The sequence below is a fragment of the Dermacentor andersoni genome, chromosome 6, assembly GCF_023375885.2.
Source record: "Dermacentor andersoni chromosome 6, qqDerAnde1_hic_scaffold, whole genome shotgun sequence".
Classification (NCBI taxonomy): domain Eukaryota; kingdom Metazoa; phylum Arthropoda; class Arachnida; order Ixodida; family Ixodidae; genus Dermacentor; species Dermacentor andersoni.
The window spans coordinates 107,585,072-107,608,483 of NC_092819.1; the positions used below are offsets into that span (position 1 = coordinate 107,585,072).

General features: G+C 44.8%; 1 protein-coding gene and 4 non-coding genes across 5 annotated transcripts in view; 2 read left to right on the forward strand and 3 right to left on the reverse strand.

Annotated features, from left to right (window-relative positions):
* The window catches only part of LOC126522325 (glutathione S-transferase B-like), a 129,802-nt gene extending 116,169 nt beyond the window's left edge, over positions 1 to 13,633 (forward strand). The window contains exon 4 of the mRNA XM_050171054.3: positions 13,300 to 13,633. Coding sequence (XP_050027011.1) covers positions 13,300 to 13,491 — 192 coding nt within the window. The 3' untranslated portion in view covers positions 13,492 to 13,633. The remainder of the gene's footprint in view (positions 1 to 13,299) is intronic.
* TRNAY-GUA (transfer RNA tyrosine (anticodon GUA)) lies at positions 1,993 to 2,084 on the reverse strand. Its single transcript is given in 2 exon segments — positions 1,993 to 2,028; positions 2,048 to 2,084. It is a non-coding gene; the product is annotated as a tRNA-Tyr (tRNA).
* Positions 13,634 to 16,385: 2,752 nt separating the features above from the next.
* On the reverse strand, positions 16,386 to 16,477 carry TRNAF-GAA (transfer RNA phenylalanine (anticodon GAA)). The gene is given in 2 exon segments: positions 16,386 to 16,421; positions 16,441 to 16,477. It is a non-coding gene; the product is annotated as a tRNA-Phe (tRNA).
* Positions 16,478 to 22,529: 6,052 nt separating this feature from the next.
* Positions 22,530 to 22,602, forward strand: TRNAA-AGC (transfer RNA alanine (anticodon AGC)). Its single transcript has one exon. It is a non-coding gene; the product is annotated as a tRNA-Ala (tRNA).
* Positions 22,603 to 22,981: 379 nt separating this feature from the next.
* TRNAY-GUA (transfer RNA tyrosine (anticodon GUA)) lies at positions 22,982 to 23,071 on the reverse strand. The gene is given in 2 exon segments: positions 22,982 to 23,017; positions 23,035 to 23,071. It is a non-coding gene; the product is annotated as a tRNA-Tyr (tRNA).
* Between the last annotated feature and the right edge of the window lie 341 nt (positions 23,072 to 23,412).

Consider the following 23,412-nt stretch of genomic DNA (forward strand, 5'->3'; position numbering starts at 1 on the left):
AACAAACCGAAAAAGAACTAATCAACGCAGTTAAAAATATGTAAGTGATGCTGCCTATAGCTTGAAGTGTAGCATAGCGAATAGATTCTAACCCCCGTATTCTGAAATGCAACTTAAGTTGAAGCCCATGCTTGACTTGATCTAAGTGACGCCTATCGTGAACGCGCCGAACGAATCGCAGGGAGCGTCTTTGGGCATGTTAATGCCAGGCGTCACTTAAATCAAGTCAAGCATGGGCTTCGACTTAAGTTGTATCGCTGAATACGAGGGTAAAGCTTCCTTTGCAACGTTTATCCTTTTTGGTTGCAATGTCTTGAACCTATGGACGAGGTATGATTCTCTGTATTTGCTGTCTCAAGCAGAACGAAAATTTGAAGGCGCGTGATTACCAGCCTTCATAACAAGACATTCTCGTGTCTATATATATATATATATATATATATATATATATATATATATATATATATATATAGAGAGAGAGAGAGAGAGAGAGAGATACAACAGGGTTTTCAGCTAACTTAAGAGGGAGTTTAAAATTATGCCGATGCACTCGAAGACGAGGCAACCAAATGCATGTTGCTGACTTCTGTACGAAGTGTGTCACGCTGTATCTTTTGTATTTTGCTTAATTGGATAATTAGTTAAGATTAATGAACAAACTTAAATTATGGCGTTTTACGTACCAAAACCACTTTCTGATTATGAGGCACGCCGCAGTGGAGGACTCCGGAAATTTCGACCACCTGGGGTTCTTTAACGTGAACCTAAATCCAAGTACACGGGTGTTTTCGCATTTCGCCCCTATCGAAATGCGGCCGCCGTGGCGGGGATTCGATCCCGCGAATTAACAAACTTCTGAAGGAAAAAACTTAGACCAACAATTCCAATTAGAAGGTTGTTGCGCAATTTGCAAAACGTCCCATCAGACAGTTTCTAACTTTCTATCTATTAAGTAATAGTTTTCTTAAGCTTAATGCGGATGCCGGGGAAATAAAAACAAAAATTCCACGTGACATACCCGCTTGCGCGCCGTGATTGCAGCGGTCCTAAACTGTCCGCGTACAAACGAACATAGCATCCAAGAGTGCGTGGTGCCGATTAAAAGGTGACAGAGCAGCTACGAAGGCGTTGGCTGTGAGATTTACATCAGCGATTTACGTCATCCGTCGCGGCGGTTCATGAAAGCGATAATCAGACGCAGCGGCAGCACACCTTGGTTAAATGCTATGATCGCTTGCGCGCGGAACGCTTGGCAGCAGTGCAATCACGACGCGCAAACGAGCATGTGACGTGGTGTTCTTATTTTACTATCGCGGGTATCCGCAGTAAGCTGAAAAACACTAATACCTAAGAGATAAAGAGACAGAAACTGTTTATTCGGCCGTTTTGCAAACTACTCTGAAACACTCTAATGGCATTTGTTTTCCTAGCTTCGTTGCTTCAAAAGTTGGGGAGCTAACCTTGACTAATTAACTAATTAAGCAAAATACAAAATATAGCGTAAAACACTACATACGAAAGGTAGCAATAGTCACGTGGTCGCGTCGTCTTAGAGTGCAACGGCATATTTTTAAACTCTGGCTAAAGTCAGCTGAAACACCATAATATTACACAAATATATATATATATATATATATATATATATATATATATATATATATATATATATATATATATATATATATATATATATTTATATATATATATATATATTTATATATATATATTCAACTACCTATGCACCGGATCTAGAGAACGTGTCCTGGATTTATATATATATATATATATATATATATATATATATATATGTGTGTGTGTGTGTGTGAGCGTGTGTGACGCCAGCAGGAGTTTGCAGACGGAGACAAACACGGTCGCCCGAAGACTGCCTGTATTCTACGTCTTCCTCCTTTATTACAATGGTGCCGCACCGTCCTTATACAGTTCGCCATATATATTAAAAAATAGAAAACATGTATATAAAAAGAAAAACAGTCCGTCGAGCCGGATTCGAACCAGCGACCTATGGATGTCTGTGTCAGGCCAGCCTCTACAGTCCACCGCTCTACCAACTGAGCTATCGACGGAACGGTCAAACGAATTCTTAAACAGCTTGCAGCAGCTACCCACTTGTCGGCATGATCCAGTTAGCTGACAGAAGGTGCGGCTATGTGACTGAACGAAACTGGTTCAGCGGACACATGGTATGTTTCTTTATTTTTGTGATCTCAGAGAGGATGGAACAACGGCTGGCCCTTATAACGGTCCACGATGCCGCCAGGAAACTCAAACTCGCGGTTGCTTCGTGGGAGATGCCCACTCCATGAGAGCCCAAGCTCTCGTGGCCTGCAGGACCTTGCCTAAATTTCCTTTCCTTCCTTCTTTATAACGGGTCCCTGACATGGCAAAATAAATGTTAACTAATAAGAAAGCTGCACTGAGCGAGTTAGCTCATCGTACGGAAGTAAAAAGAGCAGAAGTGGTCAAGAAGTAGAACTGAACTGCTGGGCGTTTCTTTGTCTTCTCCATTTTTACTTTATTGTTATTCCATTGTGTATATGTTGTTAAAAGCTTTTGCCATATTCTTTAGTTCACGTCTGGCTCAGAGGGTGGATTAGTCCCACTAGCCAGCGTACTCTCACACACAGGCAGAGTACGTTCTACCCCACCATCTGAAGCATTCGTGATCTTAATGCTTCATATTAGATAATCACTGAAGATATATTCAAGAATGTAAGCCTTCACGTTATACATACCTTCTTGTGTGCACCATAAGAATAACGATTTTTTTGTTTGTTTTACGCACCGCCTCGTTCTGTCGTTGGTTGCAGGCGTGACGTCACAGCAGCTCGGCTTTAGTCGGAATGGACAGAAGTGCAAGGTTATCCGCCAACGCCACTGGCAGCCACTAACTTACGAGCCCGTTCTCAACACACGTGGTACATGGAGCCTATTGGGTGATGAGCCTTTTATGTGCCCCCAGCTCAATGTTCTTTGTAAAAAGTCTTATGCATGGTTGCAATGCCTCTCTTGTTGTCGTTAGCCATCGTACGGAACATTCCTCAATTTATTCCAAAGCTTGTGGCGCCATCAAGCATAGAAACTGAGAACACGATTTTGACGAAATATGCTCTGTACGACAGTGAAAACATAAGTGGGATAGCATGGAGCCGTCTTTCGCTCTATTTAGGTGCACATATACAAGGTGTTTTAGCTGATTTCGGCCAAGAATGAAAAAAAAGAAAACATAGGTGCAACGCGGGTCTTATTGACAAGTATTTTTTTGAACCTTATGAAACACGTCATGATACTTTTTCCACTCGGCGAAGCTGGCTAATTAACAAAGCTGGTAATTATCAAAGAGAAACCTTAGCTTCCACACAAAGCTGCGAGAGATCAGAACAAACATTAAAAACGAATTGAAGGCTGCGAAGAATGCATATCTATAGCCTTAGCAGAGAAATTCAAAACGAATCCCAAAGAGGTCGGGTGGTATAATAAGGGCAATAAGTAGGGTAACCCTCGCATCCCGGCTATCGCAAATGATGGTAACCTAATCAAAGGTGATAAAAGAAAAGAAGAGGTTTTCAACGTGTAGTTTTATTGAGTTTTTACATAGCCTTGCAGTATTGCAATTTCTGACACGCTGACACGATTACCGGAAATGGAGAACATTGCCGAGAGCGAGGTAGGTGTGGAGGCTGTGATGTTATTGGGTGCAGGATCACGCCAGAAAGAGGAGAAGCAGCACGCAGAAGGAAAAACGCACATCAAACTTGTATCGATGCACTTAACACATTGAAAACGGCACACACACGCGACAGTTCCCCAAAATACCATCTAGTCGACATGCAGCTATATATGTATTGGTCAAATGTAATCGGCCTACAGTTCAGGCGGAAGCACGTGTCGCCGTGTCGGAGACGTCGGGGAACCAATGTCGGCCACCAGGGTCGGACCACCTCGCGGGGCTCAGGTGGCCCTGCGCCACAGTCGCTATACCGGAGCCTCCGCGTGCACGGTTCTCCGCCGGCGGGGTTTGCGCTCGAGAGCCCACAGCAGCAGCCACCGGGTCACGTCCACAGATGGCGGGGTAGCAATGTGGCCGCTCACCGGAATGCTCGTTAACCCAGGTTCAGGACCGCCAGCCCTCCTGGACCAGTTGTTCAGTGGAATAACTGGGCAAGTTAGCCTCTGAGCTGGTGACGGCGTTGATTCGGCTGTGGCGTGGTGACGAGGGAGGCGATAGCTCCTATGGGGCGAATGCCCAGTGAGGAAGCTCTTTTCCCGCCACGGGCCTCCCTCCATCGCCCCACGCTATTCGAGGCGCCACCGTCGACGCTCACAAAATGGTGTCAATGATGATGATGATGGTCCTCACTCATGGGTATTTTCCAAGAGTCGGTGTCCTCTTCGCCACCGCACGGCGCACTGCCTTCACCTCCGCGTACCATATTATCACAATACTCCCCTTTTCGAGAAACGATTCTAATACATGGACGCAGGATGAAAAAAGAAAAAAAAAGGGAAAAAGTCATGTATGTTTGTCCGGTTGTTCAGATGAGCACAAGACACAGTGTTCACAGGGCATTGCGCCCAGTTAAAGTACGAACACACAAGTCTGTCCGCTTTCGAATAAAGACTAAGCACTTGAGTGGTCGCATTTGGTATATGAACATGCGATTACGCGCGACTCAAGTAGTCAGTTCCGACATTGTCGCGAGCTTTCTCCAGCTGTTCATGTGCGAACTTGCACGTCTCCTGCAGGCCACTGTGCAAATCAAAGACATAAGTCTATGTCTTTCGCGTTTCTCCATCTAGTTCCTCGTTCATCCACAGTTCCCTTAATACCGTCAACGGCATGTTACCCCGTGGAGCGACTCCTACTTTCCCCTTTAGGAGTTGTCCTTTGGCACTTGTCACACAACTTCACGAAGCGCTTTAGGTCTCCCTATACACCTGGCCAATAAAATTCTTGTAGGACACGATCGGTTGTTCTCCTGATACCTTGATGTCCTGCCATGATGCTTTCGTGTGCCACTTCTAATATGCCATGTCTAAATTCCTTTGGTGGGACCAGCTGCTAAAATGTTCTGCCAGTGGCCAGGCGGTAAAGGCGATACAACAATCCTTTTTCTTCGATGAATTCGTAGCTGTGACACGTTCCCGAGTTAAACGACTTGCTCACTTTGGCAAAAATATGTTTCAGCGTCGGGTCTTTCTCCTGTTCTTGAATGAGTTGTCCTTTAGTTACGTCACGTAAGACAATTCTTGGAACGCACAAGGGACGAATCTTGCCTTGATATTGTTCTTCAATTGTGGCTTTAGCCACGCTCAATACATGCTGAGGTTTCCTAGGCGCCTTAGCCAGCGTCATTTCTATCGACGACGACTCCTCGTTGGGAGCAGCGGGGTGTTTCCAGTCAGAGTCCGGATCGCATTCTCCTCTGGCGCCTGGAAGACTTCCCAGAACAAGGTCGTAGAGGAGCTCGGCCATACATACCACTGCTAACTGCTGGAGTGGGCTAGGCTGCAGCGGCACCGGCACCATGTTTAATCGCTGCTTGTCCTTCATGCAATTCTTCGGCTTCCTTGCTGTACCGCCCTTTACGGCGTCACATCGCTTAGAACTGCTTCGTGTGATTTGGCTCGCTTTGCGGTCGAGCACGTGGACGTCATCGAGTGCTTGCCCAGGAACTGCTCTATCGCTACCATATGCGATTACGTCGGCGTGTCCCACTTCAAGCTACTGCATACCAGTCACCCCGATGTCCTGTCCTTTGATCAGCCAATCATCGACAACTCTCGGTCTGTGACATCAGCAGCCGACGGTATAAATGTCCAGCGCGTGGATCGACTCTTCAGTGGGCTAGGCTGCAGCGGCACCGGCACCATGTTTAATCGCTGCTTGTTCTTCATGCAGGTATGTTACTATTCTGATGCCGAGTGTATCCGATCTGATGATCGCTTTCTGCTGCTGCTCCATTGCCCACAACGTCTTGTATCCTGCTGCTCGCATGCATTGTATTGCGCAAGTTGTCTACTATTGAGCGGAGATGTGGAAATCAACCCTGGCCCAGGCCCTCGGTCTAAGTCTAGGCGGGGATCCGGTTCCGCTCTCGATGAGAATGACGATGCTCGCCCTTCCTTTGATAGCCATGACAAAAACGACCATTCGGTATCCGAAATGTTCTCTAAATTATTGGAGGGGCAGACTCAGTTGGCACCAGATGTTGCGGAAATTAAGACATTTCAACAGTCAGTTGCGCGTCGCTTTGATGTTTTAGAGTCGCGTATTCATGTACTCGAATCCACTCCCATGTCCAATGACTCTAGTTTACTGCGTGATTTACCTGCTGAAATAAATGCCTTGCCTACTAAGGTAACGGACTTGGTCTTAAAAAATGACAGTCTTGAAAATCATTCTCGTAGAAACAATCTGATAATACACGGTATTTCTGAAGTAATGGATGAAAACGCTACCACCCTGGTGACTGCAGTTTCATCTGTGTTTACTGAGCACCTGAAGACTAGCTGCCCTCATATTGAGCGCTGCCACAGGCTCGGTAGAGCACGCACTGGTTACGTTCGTTCCGTCATTCTTAAGCTTTCTAACTTCTGTGACAGAACCGAGGTTCTTAGGAACGTTTCAAAATTCAAGGGCTCAAATTTCGCCATTAAAGAAGATTCCTCTTCTAGGGTTCGGTTAATTCGGAAGAAAATCTGGGACGCATCAGCCTCTTTTCGGGACAGCGGTTCTGTTGTGAAGGTGAGATATGATCATGCTTTCATTAACAAGGTTCGTTATAACTGGGATGACAGTTCAAACTCATTAGTAATGACACCCGCTCAACGTGCTTCTTCTGAGCCTGGCCATTTGTCTTCCGCTCCATCCACTTCCTGTATTCATCCTGGTCGTCTTGAGAACCTTGTTGTCTTGAATATAAACGCTCGTAGTATTGTTAAAAAATTTCCTGATTTATTGTCCCTTAAATATATTAATTCCCCCCATGTCGTCGGCATCACAGAGACTTGGCTGTCCAATGGTATTTACGAATCTGAGTTCACTCCACCCGGTTTTGCTGCCGTGCGCTTAGACATAATTAGCGGTACTGGTGGTGGCGTGGCACTGCTTATCTGGTTGGATCTACGATTCTCAGTCTTGCCTTCTCGTCCAGAAACAGAATCTGTGTGGTGTAAAATTTACCTTCATAATCGGTGTATTGTGATTAGTGTTATATATCGTCCCCCCGGCTCTACTCTTGATGTTCTTGATGCTGTTGCAAATTTCATGAGCGAGATCAACAATGTTTCGTCGAGCTTTATCTGTATGGGTGACTTCAACGGCCCTGGCATCCACTGGCCATCATTGTCTGCAGTCGGTCGTGACACAGCTATTTGTGAAGAACTAATCAACATTTCCTTGTCCTTTGGTCTCACCCAGGTTGTTCCTAGTGCAACCAGATTAAATTCCGTCCTTGACTTAGTTTTTTTAACCGCTAACCTAGCCGAACGTGACTTTTCTTGCGAGGTAATTGATGGTATTTCAGACCATAAAGGCGTTTTAGTGTCACTCTCCTGTCCAATTTCTAAATCCCCCTACACGTTTACTAGTTTCCCTGATTTCACTCGTGCGGACGACAACTCCATCACTGATGTCTTATCTCATCATTTCGATACGTTTAGTGCACTTGCAGACAACCAGGACGTCAACTGCCTTGCTAATTACTTTGAGCGTCTTGTCAAATCATGTATCGAACGTTTTGTGCCCATTAAAGCTAAGAAAAAAAATTCTGACATTCCATGGATGACTCGTGATATTTTGCACTTGTCTCGTTGCGTTCGAAGGTTAAGGCGTTCCAGAAGAGGCACTGATCCCATGGCGTTGGATAGATTTGTTTAAGGCAAAGAAAGCACACAATCTTAAGTTCTTAAGTGCCAAGGATTTCTTTTGTCGCGTTCGCCTGCACAATTTGTTAAGCACTAATCCATGAAAATTTTGGTCTTCTATTTTACCTTGCGATGCTTCATCCACTTCTTTCAGAATAGATAATGACGTCACCAACGACCCGGCAGTGATATCCGATGCATTCAACAAGTATTTCCAATTCGTGTTTGTTTCCGATAACAACTTTATCCCGACACTTACCAATATAGTTTCTTCTGAAGCAATCAGTGACATTGAGATAAACTGCGAAGGCATCCTCAACCTTATATTAAACCTGGATGTTAAGAAATGCACCGGTCCGGACGGGATACACAACGCGTTCCTTGTTCGTTATTCGTTGTGGTCATCAAAATATCTGTCAGTCATATTCAGAAAGTCCTTATCATCCTCTACTGTACCTTCTTCATGGAAGTTAGCCAAAGTGCTCCCTCTTTATAAATCTGGAGATAAGCAGTGTTTGTCGAACTACAGACAAATTTCACTGACGTCACAGTCATGCAAAATGTTAGAACACATCTTTCATAAGCACATCACCCTCTTTCTGGAATGAAATAATTTACTGTCTAACATGCAACATGGGTTTAGGCGCGGTTTTAGCACGTTAACACAGCTAGTTGAGTTCGGGCATGACATTTTACTTAACCTTGACGTAGGCAATCAGGTTGATGCCATTTTTATATATTTCTCGAAGGCATTTGACACCGTTTTACATTCTAAACTTAATGCTGTAATGAATCATCCTCATTTGGCTAATTGGATTTTAAGCTTTTTCTCATTTCGCTCCTTGTTCGTCTCTTACTGTTCGGCTGACTCCGCTACTGTTGATGTGACATCAGGTGTGCACCAAGGCTCCGTCCTTGGACCGCTTCTTTTTTTAATGTACATAAACGATGTGCCACTTCACTGCCCTTCTAACATCCGTCTCTATGCTGAAGACTGCGTTCTATATGAAGTGATTATATCTTCTAATGATCATTATCGCCTTCAAGAGTCGTTTTCTAGGTATTGCGATTGGTGTAACACTTGGCAAATTAACATTAATTTCAATAAAACCGTTCTGATGTCTTTCTGCAACAAATCTTCCCCCTCCCTTTTCAGTTACTCGTTCAATGGCCGTACTGTAGATAAGGTTTCTGAGTATAAGTATCTTGGTGTCATTTTTACGCATAACATGTCATAGTCCAAACACATTGATTACATATGCAGTAAAGCACTAAGAAAATAGGGTTACTTGAGGCGAACGCTAACCCAATCTCCTAAAGACACAAAGTTACTAATGTATAAATCTCTAATCCGCCCTGTTCTTGATTATGCATCTGTAGTTTGGAGCCCGCATATGCAGTTAGAGATTAGTAAACTAGAGGCTATACAGAAAAACGCTGTGCGATTTATATGTCATCGTTACGATCGTGACTTTTCGCCCTCTTCAACACTTTCTTCCTTGAACCTAAACAGGCTCTCTTCTCGCCGCCGTGTCGAATCATTAAAATTCTTGCATTGCATCGCCAATTCTTTAGTTAGGCTCTCGAATGATAATTACATTAACTTCGCGCCGGGATCATCAACGAGAAGACATCATGACCTAAACTTGATACCCTACAACGCACGTACTAACATTTTCAAATTCAGCTTTTTTCCCCGCTCAATCGAAGACTGGAATTCATTACCTGGGTCCATTCGCTCATGTTCATCCCAAATTTTTGCAACCGCCATCCCAGATGCATAATCGTGCTCACCCATGCCTGGCAGCATTTGTATAACTTCTTGTGTATTTTTCTTTAATCAGTGCTCTTTTGTAAAAGTGTTCACTAGTGTTTATCTGTGTATTTTCCTTTCATCAGTGCTCTTTAAAAGTGTTCACTTGTGTTTACCGCTGTATATTCCTATGAATTTTCTGTACCTTTTTCTTAACCCACTCCTGCTATAGCGCAAACTGCGCTGCAGTATGTATAATAAATAATAAAAAATAAAATAAAATAAATAAAACTTGCCTGTAAAGTACGGCGTGTTCACTTGTATGACAGCTTCAGGCAGGTAGCTTGTTGAACCGTCCATAAGAACAACGTTGCACGTTTTTCCCGTCATATACACCACTGGAACGAGTTCTCGTCTGTCAATGGCGGTATTAGAACCGGTATCTCGTAATACACGAACATTTCATCCTAGCAGTCGGCCTTCAACCACTGGCATCCCGTCGATGAGGGAAGTTACAGCGTTCCCAGGGTTGTCGTCGTCGCTGTCACTTGATCCGCGAATCTTCTTTCCTGGACGCTTTAATGCTTTCACTGGACGAGTCCGAACTGGTTGAGCTTGATTGAATGCACACGAAAAACTCGGTTTATTGTCCCCGTACTGATTTCGGCAATCTTCAGCTGTATATCCCGTTCTATCACATAACTTATATTTTAGCATATGTTTAGGTGGGTTACGGCAGTCAGGAGGTAAATGTCCAAACCGGTGACCAAGGATTCACATATGTTGCGGTTTCCTGGGACCGTAACCCTTCTGTTCCTTTTGCGTTTCTGTAACCTTTTCCTAGGTTTGTCCAGTTCTGCGCTTCAAGAAAGCGATTCGTCAAGCTATCAAGTTCGTCAAGGGATTTGCACTCTCGACGTTAGCCATCTCCATCCAATGATCAAAATAGGCTGAAATTCTTGCTGCTGTCTTCCAGTTTCGCCCTCTACTGCTCGTGCTTTCCGAAACTTCTCTTGGTAGCCTTGAGCCGCGACTTGGAACCTCTGTAGTAAAGCTTCCTTTACCTTCGGGTAATCTAATCAATCGGCGGCAGTCATGCGACCGATCACAGTTAAAGCTTCACCAGTTAGATACATGCTCACAGCAAGAGCCCATTTTTCTTGTGGCCAGTCCTGCCCTCTTGCTACGCGCTCAAATAGCTATAAATACGCGTGCAAGTCATTGCGTTCCTCGTCAAAAAAGGAAGTAATTTCTGTGGATTGAGGGATGACGAGAAAGTGCTGGGCGCAGTCAAAATTTCAGAAGCCGCTGCCGGCACAATCCGAGCTCCTTCCTCAAGCTGCAGCTTTAGCTGGAGGATCACTTGGTAGAGCATCGCACGCGAAATGCGAAGGGTGTGGGATCATTCCCCACCTGCGGCAAGTTCTTTTTTAATCCACTTTCATTTCCAATAATTTATTGTTTCCTTATTGCATTTATTAACGGAGAAGTTCTGTGGAAACCCGCAAGGTGGAGAGAAGACAATGAATAAAATGAATGCCGTTGTAGCAATTGCTACGAACGGGTGGATGTCTGATTTCCCTTTATTCACTTATTAAGCACAAGTAATTTCGCCTATGTTGACCTCGTTGTCTGTTTGTTGGCTTCTTATGATATGACTATATATATATATATATATATATATATATATACTATGGCGCACCATAGCACTGCGTATAAAAATCGAGGAAATGGCTCAGTTCCATGGCTCTGTAAAAAAGAAAAAATATGGCGCATACTAAATAAATGTGATGTAATTATTTCCTTTTGTGCATGAGGGTAGTACTGTGGCACATCTGTTCGTTCACTAATAGTACAAAATCTCTCACAGGCAGTGAAGCAGGTTAACACGCGATACCTAAAGGTTTAGTGGATTCCGCTGTTAGGAGGACGGTAAAGGGAAAAAGAGATGGCTAGGAAAACTCATAATGAAAGCTCAGTGCCCTTACAATCTGCGAAGTAGGATAACCAGCGAAGCTGTGTATGCGGGCACCTTAATGGCGAACTGCACTTCCATCGCGGGTCTGCCCGGCATTTCCCTATATTTGGGATCGTCCCACGCATGGGGAGTGTTTAACGCCTGCTTCACTTCCGACGCAGGTCGGACTGCATTGTACTGTCTTCGGGATTTTTTTTCGACACGTTGACACAATAGTGGAGAAGGCATTCTTTTACCAGCGCTGCTCTAATATGTGTCATTATACATCCTGCTGCCTAATTGGTGGCCTATCCTCCTTAGTGGTTAAGCGCCGTAAATGTGGAACCACCACCACCAGAACAACCACGAGACGAGCGTACTTTCGTCACGAAAGAGGTAGAGATACTACAATGCATAGAACGCAGCTCGCGAAGTAAACGACAAGGTGATGATCGCCGGGGCTCGTCAACAAAGTAGTACCTCTGCGTTGGTGCCATCCGTACATGTACATGGATGGATGGATGCAAAACTTTAATATACATGTAGATGTGCTGTCGATTTCTGTGCCCTTTGAGTGCATTTTTTATCCGTAAATGGCGAAACAAAGGAATGCGGCCATACCGAACGAGGCAGCTCAGGCAAATGTTGGCGTAAGCAGACATATACACATAGGGCCAACCGCGACAAGGGGGTCGTGACGCAGAGTTTCAAAATAAATAAAATAAAATAATAATAATAATTACGGCAGAACTCATCTCACTATGCCAGTCGAAGGTAATGTGAAGAGCAGTCAAACTATGCAGCTACAGACTATATTACTGAAGTGACGTTTAGTCAACATGTTTAATGGTAATTGTGATTTTATCGTTACTTCGGCCATATGCCACATACTCTGATATCGTCCCACTTTGCAATGGCATTCGCTTGCTAAGGATGCCAACGTCACGTACAATGAAGTGACGAAGGAATGATACTGATCGAACGACAAAGGCGTGTAGATGACACCATGATTACAATGAGATCTATATTCCCACGTTTTAGCAATTTCTAAATTATTGCAAAATTATAACGACGACGTAGGTTCAATGATATGAGGACGACTGTACGGCGACGATGACGTGACGACGGTGGTGTGACGACAACGGTATGAAGGCGTGGAAATGACGGCGATGCAAAGATCAAGATGGTATGGCGATGACGGTAAGACAAAGGATGCTTGAAAGCGTACATGTGAAGACAACACAATTACGACGATGGCATCTCGAATATGCGACGATGCTGTCGATACGCGAAGTTCTAGCTCTGATTGCCAGTACAACATTTCGATGGAACGTCTCGCCATTCGTAACCACTCCTTGAAGCAGGCACGTGGCCCGTAGTTTCCTGCACGGCCATGCATCACTTCGCATATTGCCATGCATGCGTCATATCGCAGGGTGCCTGCTTAACAACGCATGTTGCAGTTGTCGTCATGCAAGATGGACAGGGCACGAAGCAGAAAAGGTCTTGTAATTAACAGCTTGTTCATTTCGGCTGGTTCGTAAATCTTGTAAAACGGCATATGTTTAATAGCAATGTTCCTTCTTTTATTATCCGGCGCTTACCAAAAGCGTGCGATGCCAGTTTTATTGAACTAATGAGATGCACTGCACAAATAGGGGACATCTAGTATAGCGCAGCCTGCCACTTTTGGTTTCCTTAGGTGGTCAAAACGCTCGGGCCGAGCACATTCCGGAAGGGCTACCCTGCCCTCCAGGAATATTGCCAGCGCGTCGCAGCTCTGCAGGGTCTCAAGGAGTACCTGGTTTCGGATCGCTTCAAGCCCTGGCCAATCTGGAGTCCCTACGCCAAGGCACTGTCTGCACACAGCAAGCCCCCTGCCGATGATTGTTGAGCCACAGCAGAGGATGCGATAGCATGAACACCGCCCGCCCAGAAGGGCACTGTCTCATGCTGAAAACTGTACTCTATTAACATTGAACCGATGCATGCGAGCTCATTGTTCCTTCCTCTTTCAATAAAAGCTACTTAGCACTTGCGGAATGAAGACCCGTGTCCTGCATTGATTCAGTTTAATTTCGTCTTGCGCATCTTAATCATTTGAGTGTAAGCCGAGGAGTCTTAACATAAGAAAACAAAAACACGCGCTGAGCGCAGAGGACGCTAAAAGGGAGATTGGCAAAAATGGTAATTTGTACACGAATAATAGAGCTAACCACATCAGCTGGAAGTCTATGACACGTATGCGCGTTTAAGCATACCAAGCACCAAACATACCCTCGAAAAGCCATTTCTGTGCACGTGTGCCATCTAAATGTAACTGGGTTTCATATTCAGCCCATGCGCCGCTTTGGATACCTGAAAGAAAAAAAGGAAGGCTTCAGGATTTTTTGATTAATCTCGGTGTTAAATGTGACTCACAAATGAGCGTTGTTCTATACTCGATTCGTGATAATGAAGCGATATGTTTTCTTTTGCAAGGACCCTCGCGAAGTATGCCTCTCCTTTTCCTTTGTCTCCTGCGCTTCCATTATGATATTTAACGCTCAAAACTGCCTACAATTTGCCGACATTAGTAATACGCTTAGCGACGGCGCCATTGTAAATAATTACCGCTGGACATCATTGGCAGCAGACTTCTTTGTTTGTGTGAAAGCAAATGGCGGCCTGAAATGCTATAGGACTGCCAAATCTCTCAACGCATCTTTTACTGCTTAGCATTCACTCTCGGACCTGTCAATATTTTCTTACAGTTGTTTGTGGTTTCAACGAGAAGAGCCTAACTTTAGCTACCGTTGCGATAGCCTACGTTCGCGGTAGGAGGGGTAAGCGCAGACTTTGCGAGGCAACCATAGAGCATTAAGATAGTGGAACATTGAATTTACCAAGGGTATACGCCTTTAAGCATTTGAAGTGAAAACAAGAAGAGTTGCAGACAAGACCAAATTCTTGTGCGAGGTCTGCGTAAAGCATTACAAGTTACTTGTAAAATCTGGACGAATATTCAAGAATCGTGCTAGCCATAACATGTTAGTATATATAACATGTTAGTATGAAACAAAGCTTCAAGTACCAAAATTTCACCTACAAGATCTTCAAAAAAATGCCGTGTCACCATTTGAGAAGACGATTGGTACGACCCGCATCGCTAGTTCAGTGGCTATAGCGTTGTGCTGCTAAGAACGAGGATGCAGGTTTTATTCCCGGCCGAAGCGGTGGTATGTCGATGGGGTCGAAATGCAAAAACGCTCGTGAACTTCGACTTAGGTGCATGTTAAAGACCTTGAAATTGTTCAAATAAATTCGCTGCCAAAGTAAACTACAGTGGCGTATGAGAAAAGGCTTGTTGGTTGTACATCTTCCCAACAGTGCGAAACCAGACAAATGACAAAAAAAAAAAAAAACACGGAAGGGACGTAGACAAGCGCTGACTTCCAACTTTTTGACGTCAAACCACTGATTGCAATGACCGGAAGTGAGTGGTTGCTTACGTCCCCCTCTTACCGTTCCTTGTCTTGTACCACGCCCTTTGACAAAAAGTCTACATCATGTCATGTTTTTGGAACATAAGAACGGATAACTTAATTCACTGACTGGTCTAACTCTTAAGAGAACCACTCATTCATTTCTATATATCCGCACTTAGAAGCAAAGACCTCAGCCTCACTGATGAGTCGATTGACTCAGACCAACCCTTGAATGTGACTTTCACTCAAAGGTGAGCCAGAGTCATTTTGATGAGTCCGAGTAAACGTGATTTTAAAAAAAATCTGAGTGAATATGAGTGAATTCCGTTCAGTTTGTCGACATCTGCTTAAGAGCGACATTTTACGGAAGTTCGCGGCAAATTTTACACCGGCTGCCAATATATATTCAGGAATACAACAGAAATAATCTACTTAAACGCTGTGTAAAATGCGGCCAAAGTACCACCGAGACGAGATGTATCATAAAAACGCAGGTAGTCAGTTGCTAACTCCAAAATACTGAGCTGACGCAGTAACCAAACCGCTAATTACTATATGTTTACCTGTTTACGGATAATTAAAGAAAGTGCTTTCGACAATTAATGATTGAAAAATGCTTGAAAGGTTTTGCATTAGGTATCCGGGGGCCATTGTGCAAGAACGTTATGAATCAGTCAAATACGGTCTTCAATTCGCTAGTGGAGTGCCATGTACCCGAAGAAGTCTTTCAATTTCTTTACCGTGTTCACCAGGTAAAGCCTTGCTGATTAGATGGTCAATGACCTAAGTGGGGTTATTGCGTGAACGAACCTAGGCACCCGTGCCACTGTACTTGCGCTTGCCGGACACTGATACCATATATGGGCCAACACTTTATACCCCATACAGGCTATCGAGCTTTTTAAAAAAATCTATGATTAAGCCGATGCGTTAAGGTAGTGGCTAAAGCAAGATTGAAGCTATAGATTGACTCTGACATTGTGGTGAGTCAGAGTCTATATAAATATGACGTGTGTCGAGTGAGCCAATGATACGGGACCTCAAAGCGGTGTGATGTAATGCTAACGGATTTCTTTCGCATTTGCTGCTAAATCTGCACCTATATTTTTGATCAAGGCCTTATAGTCAACAAGCATTTTAAGTGCAAGTGCCCAAGAGATTGTGAAATGCAAGTCAAACAACACGTGACAGTGTGTGGTGTCCAGGCGGGTGGTTTGTGCAGAGCGACAGCGCTTCCGTCCACAGAGAACTGAGCGGTGATCACTTTCTAGCAAAAATAGTCATTTCCGAACGAAAACAAAAGACCTGAGAAAAGAAAGAACTCGTCGAGCCGGGTTCGAACCAGCGACCTATGAATGTCGGTGGCGGGCGAGCCTCTTCAGTCCACCGCTCTAGCAACTGAGCTATCGACGGAAATAGCCATGCGGCTCTTTAAGACGATGCAGTGGCCGCCATCTGTGTGACCCAGTCAACTCAATGAAGGTGTGGCTATATAAATATCGGCGCAAAACTGGTTCAGTGGACATGCCGCTTGCCCACTGAATATTCTCTGACGGTAACAAAGATGCTGTTGCAAAGGGCGACTTGTGCATGTGCAGCCGAGTTGTGAGGGGCCTTCTTTGTCGAAATGCTGTTTGTAGTTACACTCCTATGACGTCTACAAAACAAGTCAACCATAACACTTGCCGCCATCTACAAACACCGTTACCAGCTTCACAGTATAACTCAAAAGTATTGCAAGTGGCCCGAGTCGATCGGCTTCCGCAACACTTTATTTTTTCGTTGTCCGAATCAACAATGGGTGAGAGTCCGCTGCGAATCTCTTGGCAAATACACCGTTTCAACTTGCCAGTGCACCGGAGCGAACGATCTGCATGATTTTAAAGCTAATGTTTGGAGGAGCGTCTGGCATCCGCGGACTAAACGAGCGCGGGATAAGGCGCAAACGCCGAGCCGTTGTCTTTATCGCCGTCCGCTGTCGTGGGTCCGTTGTCCCTGCGCCGTTTTGGTCATACTGGCTTCGTCGTTGCGTCGTCATCATCTTTCCAGCTATCATTCCATCGTCGTCACGAAGCTACTGTCGTCGTCAGCATGCTACATGACGTGTACCAAACCAATTCGACCATAGCTCTTGCCGCTGTCATCAAACACCGTTCTCAACTTGAAGTTGTACTTCAGAATCATAAAGAATATTAAATTATGGGGTCTTACGGACCGAAACCATGATCTCATTATAAGGCACGCCATAGTAGGGGACTCCGGAAATTTAGACCGCCTGGAGTTCTTTAACATGTACATAAATCTAAGTAGAAAAGTGATTTTGCGTTTCGCCCCCATCGAAATGGGGTCGCCGTGACAGGAATCCGATCTCGCGACCTCATGCTTGGCAGCCTAACACCGTAGCAACTAAGCAACTACTTAAAACAGACGTTTGGGCGAGTTGGTAAGACTTATTTGAAACAAAACAGCGCGGTATTCATGGGGACAACAAGGGAGGAACGACACGGACGAGCGCTGGTCCATGTCGCGTCTCCCTGCTTGTCCGCGTGAATACCGCGCAGTTCTGTTTCAAATAAGCAACTACGCCGGCTGCTTCAGAAGTATTGCAAGTGGCCCGGATTGCTAGGTTCCCACAACAATATTTTCGCGATGCCGGGCCATCCGCTTTTGCTTAATATGCCTTAATATGTTTGAAGCACACTTACAGGCACTCCGAAACGATTCCACCAACTGCGTACAGATGTACTGAGTTGGTAGGGTAGGTCTTTCGTATCATTAGGAGATATTTAGACATTCCGCCGAAGGCGTGCCACTCTTTATAAATATTTAGCATGTTCATCACTAACGATCGCAGCAGTGGCGCTTCCTTGTGTTTTCAGCCGCCCTCTCCAAGCTACGTAGCGTGAGTAAGTGATGCCACGCGGCCGATCGATCCCATTGGCTGCCCACGCTAGGTCATTGGGAATGTAATAAACATGTTGCTGCATTACGCTTAGCTTTAATACCGTGCATATGCATAGTACTCTGTGTTACCTTAAAAATAATTACACCAATGCAATCATTATAGGCGTATTTTTTTTTTTCAAGTAGATGGCCCACTTGCTCCTGAAAACAGCTCTGGCGACGGCAGCCGATTGAGTGGCGGAGTTGTCAATGAAAATAGGTGCAGCGACGTTTTTTTTGTAGTCAGGAGCATGAATGGTATTCCCGCTATACCATGCTCGTGTTGCACTTCAAATGCGTTAGTAAAATAAACTTCAGCGACAGAATGCTGTACAAGACGCGAGCGCTGCACGTCTGTGTCTCATCACCAACCTCCTTGATCAACACAGCAGTTACCCGCAGTGTTGAGAATGAAGATGCATGAGGCGGCAGCCACAGGTTCCGCAATTGTCAGACAACCATGTGTTGTGTATAATGGGCTTATAATGGCCGCAGGAAAATACCCTAACAGGTCGAGATCGGGAAAAAGAAAGCACTGCCAAGGGTGCCTTACAAAGGGAGAAAACGTCGGTCAGATAGCCGTCATGTTGAGTTGTACTTCAGTGTAGTGGGATGGTCTCTGCCTTGCACTCAGTGTGAGTTCGCTTACCGGGGTCACTGTAGGTTTTCGTTTTTCTAAATCACTTTTCTTCATTTTTAGAGTAAAGGAAAGGTTACAAAGAGCGTATTTGAACACATTTACTCGTTAGCCGAAGCTGTAACCTAGCTGCGGTAGCGTTTATTTTTGTTTCTGACGGCTACCAAGAAATATTGCGAGCGTAATACAGAAAGAACCGTAAACCTGCGTGCTAGATATTTACATGTCATCGGTCAGTTATCAAACCGAAATAACATAGGCAACAGCTAACTTCTGCACTGCACATTCGGGCATTCGCTGCAGCAACGCGCTGAATTCCCGGCCTGCCTCGTTTGGCTTCACGTTGCGCATGCCGGGAACACTACGCGTCGTGCCGCCACATCTCGGTTCGCCGTGCAAAGTTCGTCTTGAAAGTTCGCGCCATGTAGCTTAGCCCTAACGAGAATAACTGCGTAGGAAAGAGACGCGCGAACACATTCGGTTTAAGTAAACCGGAAATAGACAAGGCTTGTGTGACTGCCCGAAGGACGCCGGACATAGTTGATGGGGAATACCATGGGTCCAGAGGAGAATTAAGTTTAGCCACTCGTACCTGTTCTATCTTAGCGTGCTGACACGAAGTTCTTGTGAAGAAGCATGCCTTTAGAGATACCTTCTGTGTCTTTGCGCGCGGCAAAACGGTTTCAGAGACCCTTAAAGACAATAATGCTTTAAATCGTTAACATAGGTGACGAGGCGGAGAGCGACAAATTCAAAATACAGAGGGCGCGCCGTCACCTTTACCGTGCCCAGTATCTCCAGCTGCAGTTACCAGACAAAGTTGCCAAACAAGTACAGGGCAGTTGAAAATGAAACGACGCAACCTGGAGTCATGAGAATGAAAGTGAGGAAAACAGAGTTAGTAGATTGTAGGCAAAGAACGGAAACAGAAAAAAAGACCTTGCAGATCTAAAAGAACGAAAAGAAAGAAATTAGAAGGAAAAGTCTGCATGATAACTCAAAGTGCAGGGATTTGCTGTTTGAGGATCGAGCAGGTTGGTTAAGCAGACAAAGATACCGCACAAAATATTTCCAGCAAGATTAGACATGTGCCTTCTGCAGGAAAAATCAGGCAACAAATAAGCACACCTTAATGGAATGCGATGGTATTCACCAGCGAGACTCGAATGTTACATACACCTTCCCGACGTGTATGGATTTAGAGTGTATGGAAGCATCCACCAGTAAGCAGAGACGTTTGGAGCCTTGGCGAAAGAGAAGAGGGAGGAGATTTAGAGGACGGGATATACGTAACAGGCGTAGGTAGCGATACAATGTATGTAGGCTGTAGAAGTTCTAAGGAAGAGAAAAAAAAAATAAGGAGATGTGCACAAAATGCTCAAATAAAAAACATCTTTAGTATACCGGATTAAATAAAGCCCGCTAGGTGACTATTTTTCATTGCACCGTTTCTAATGGCATGCTAATAGATCATCGTCATCATCGTCGTCGTCGTCGTCGCCAGCACTGGTCCCATCGCACAATCTAAAGAGGAGCTGCTTTAGGAGGCTTTAATCCCTCTTGATTGCTAATGGCTAGAAATATTTCTAACAACGTAGATTGTGATATTGCCTCGAAATGCTTCCATACACAAACCACTTAAACCAACTCATACGACAATTTCTGCAGTGACCTTTTCTAAACACCTAATGTTGTTTCAGACAGAGCGTCAGATAAAAAAAGCATGGTATGTATTCTATCCGGACGAACAAAGTGTTTATATGAATCGGAGAATTATATGTGACAGGTCAATCCCGCCCCCCCCCCCCCCCCCCCCGTATCCAGATTTACTAATTGTCCTACCACCATATTTTGTTGTTTTGCTTTCCTTTTCAGTTCAGTCCGCACTTCGATAGGGTGGGGCTTTTTATATCTGGTACATCTAGTCCGACTATCTATAATTCTTCCCACGGACCTTTTTTGCTTCGCCTACAAATATATCCTCGTGGAGAAGTCGCACAAACAGGCGCCTACGTGCCGAGATATTCTCCTGAATGAGCGTGGCCAAGGCAGCGAAGCCACGGTTACACGCAGTGGATTACTTCAAGACGAAAATACTTTTGCCCGTGAACGCCATGTCGACATTATGAGGGGCTACTCCGTGAATAGCTCATCATATGTGTACCCTGTGTACCCAGTATAAAGGAAGAAACTGGGGGCTCTTTTGGATGGTGTGTTCATTTGCAGTATGGCACATGATGGCCCAACCAAACCTTAAGAACCACAATATCAAGCACGGTTCTTGACCAACTCCATATTTGAGACCAAGTTAACCATTACATACAACAAAAAAATGACCGCTCCGACCAGTTCGCGAAGATGGTCAAACAGCCAAGCTGTGTTAGACCGTGTGTTGCACCATGTACGTGAAACATCGCAAGCAGTATATAATCTTTTGTTTCACCATTCTTTCACCTCATTTTTCCTTTTGCGTGCATGGCGTGGTGAGCATGCTTTGGGAGTGCTTTCTTTTTTTCGGTTCTCCCAGTGTTTTTTGTTTTGTTTTGGGCTCGTGAGGCAGGCTTGTGTCTGTGTATTGCCGTGCTTTTTATTTTTTCGCGTGCAAGTGTCTCCACCCCGTAGTCTTCCCATAGTTGTAGCTGGACGGGAACGTGCGGAATCACTAATACAAAGCTCCGTATATTGGGCGCAATGCTACCACTGGAGATGCGGGCGCTGCAATCGTTTTATCTAGTGAAGTTAACTAATATAAAACAGAGCTTCTCTCCTGCACAAAGCTTACACTTTTTTTAGGATGCGGTGCCATTCGATTTAAAGTAAGCTAGAATGTAGTGACCTTCTTATAGTGAAGCTTGTAGCCTATAGTTAGCCTATCGTGTCCGTCTGTGAGCAGAAATTATCAAAATCAGCAATGGCTCATACGCCCCTAACCAAAGAAAAGTGCAATGACTCATCCCTATCATAATGCAGAGACGAGAAGCACTAAGCAATGCGATGCGAACAATGCATACATTAATTGGTATCCCGCATAGGATGCACAGAACAGCGCAGGTTTCCATAACGAACAAGCGGAAAACGAGCATGCGTATGCTAATTAAAACTTTGCATACTCCCTTCAGCAGTTGTAGTGGTGGTACTGGCACAGCCTCGCTGAATGCCCACATTCGCAAAGCCAGGATGGGGAGTCAACGTTTCATTTATAGCAGTCACAAAACTACCGGGAATTAAGCTTCGATGAATTAGTGTCGTTAGACCTCACGTTTATTTCAGGCGAAAGTCATTTCTTCATTTGACATACTCCGCTAAAAAAAATAACAAAAGACAAAGGGTTCATTAGTCCGATCTTCCAAACAGTCAACTGTGTAAACAACATTATCACCTGCTTCTCACCACCTGAAGATGAAATAACTTCAACTAGGTATTAGAAACAAATTGCTGTCTGATTCAAAGAAACTTAGCAGAACGCCCTGAAAATACATCAGGCAATACATTTTTTTATCCAAGCAAAAGAACTCACCCTGCAATAGTGTTTGGTTGCGTGACTCTACACCGATATACGAAACTGTTTCACCGTCAAACGAAGCCACATGTTATTTTTGCACCCACATTCAGACCCAAGTTAAGAATATATAAACAAGTCTATGAAATACAAGCATACTCGTTAAGTCAATGTGGCAGACGATGGTCTGATCTCCACCGCAATCCAAAAACGTGTTCCGAGCGGTGGACAATCCCTTTAATATGCGAAGCGAGATTCTTGCGGCAACCGGTCACCGCCCCTCCTCACCCCCCTCCCCTTCTCACCTCCGCCGTTCGCTTTCCCTCGACCTAGTTTCACGCGAAAAGCACAATATGGTAGCCACTCGGTTACCGACGGATGACGTCGGGGGTGTAGCTCAGATGGTAGAGCGCTCGCTTAGCATGCGAGAGGTACTGGGATCGATACCCAGCACCTCCACGAATTTCTTTTTTCGCCAAGAAAAAATAGCTACAACTTTTTTTTTTGTGCGTGAAGTGTCACAATACTCCTACGCTTTCTGTGCGCGTGGGCTGCGCCACGACACTGCGATTGATATATCGGCATATAGGTGGGGGGGGGGGGGGGGAGGGGTCGCGTTGGAGTTGTAGTGAGTTGAACCGGGAAGAACATTGCACCAAGAGGCAGTCCGCTTTAAATATTGAGAATTAAGGATAGTCCGAGGTTTAGGAAGAGGGCCAGACGATTTTTTGCCCAGGAGAATATGACAACCTTTACTTATGAGGAGAGACGACGCCTGCAATTCTTGCTGCATCACAAAGAAAAATAACATTCAGTATACGTAGAGAGAAAAAAGAAATCCGTCGAGCCGGATTTGAACCAGCGACCTATGGATGCCTGTGTTCAATGCCTCTACAGTCCACCGCTCTACCAACTGAGCTATCGACGGAGCGGCATCCTCAAATCCTAAAGAGCAGGCACTGCCTGCTGACGGCGTGACCTAATTAGCTGAAGGAAGATGCGGCTTAGTATTGGCGCGAAACTGGTTCACTGGTCCCGCCGAATTGTTTCCCGAGCGCAGATTAACTGAACTTTGGCTGGCACTTAACCGGAGGCTAAGAAATTTCAACCAGATTTAAAGAAAAAAATAGAGCATTAGCTACGGAGTATTGATGACTGTGGTCAAATATGTAACCCCGGTGTAACGAAGGAGCGGCATTCAGTAAATAAGAAACAGGAGCTGTCGACGACCTCCCAGCGATCTTACCGTCTATCGGTAGCTTAGCTTTA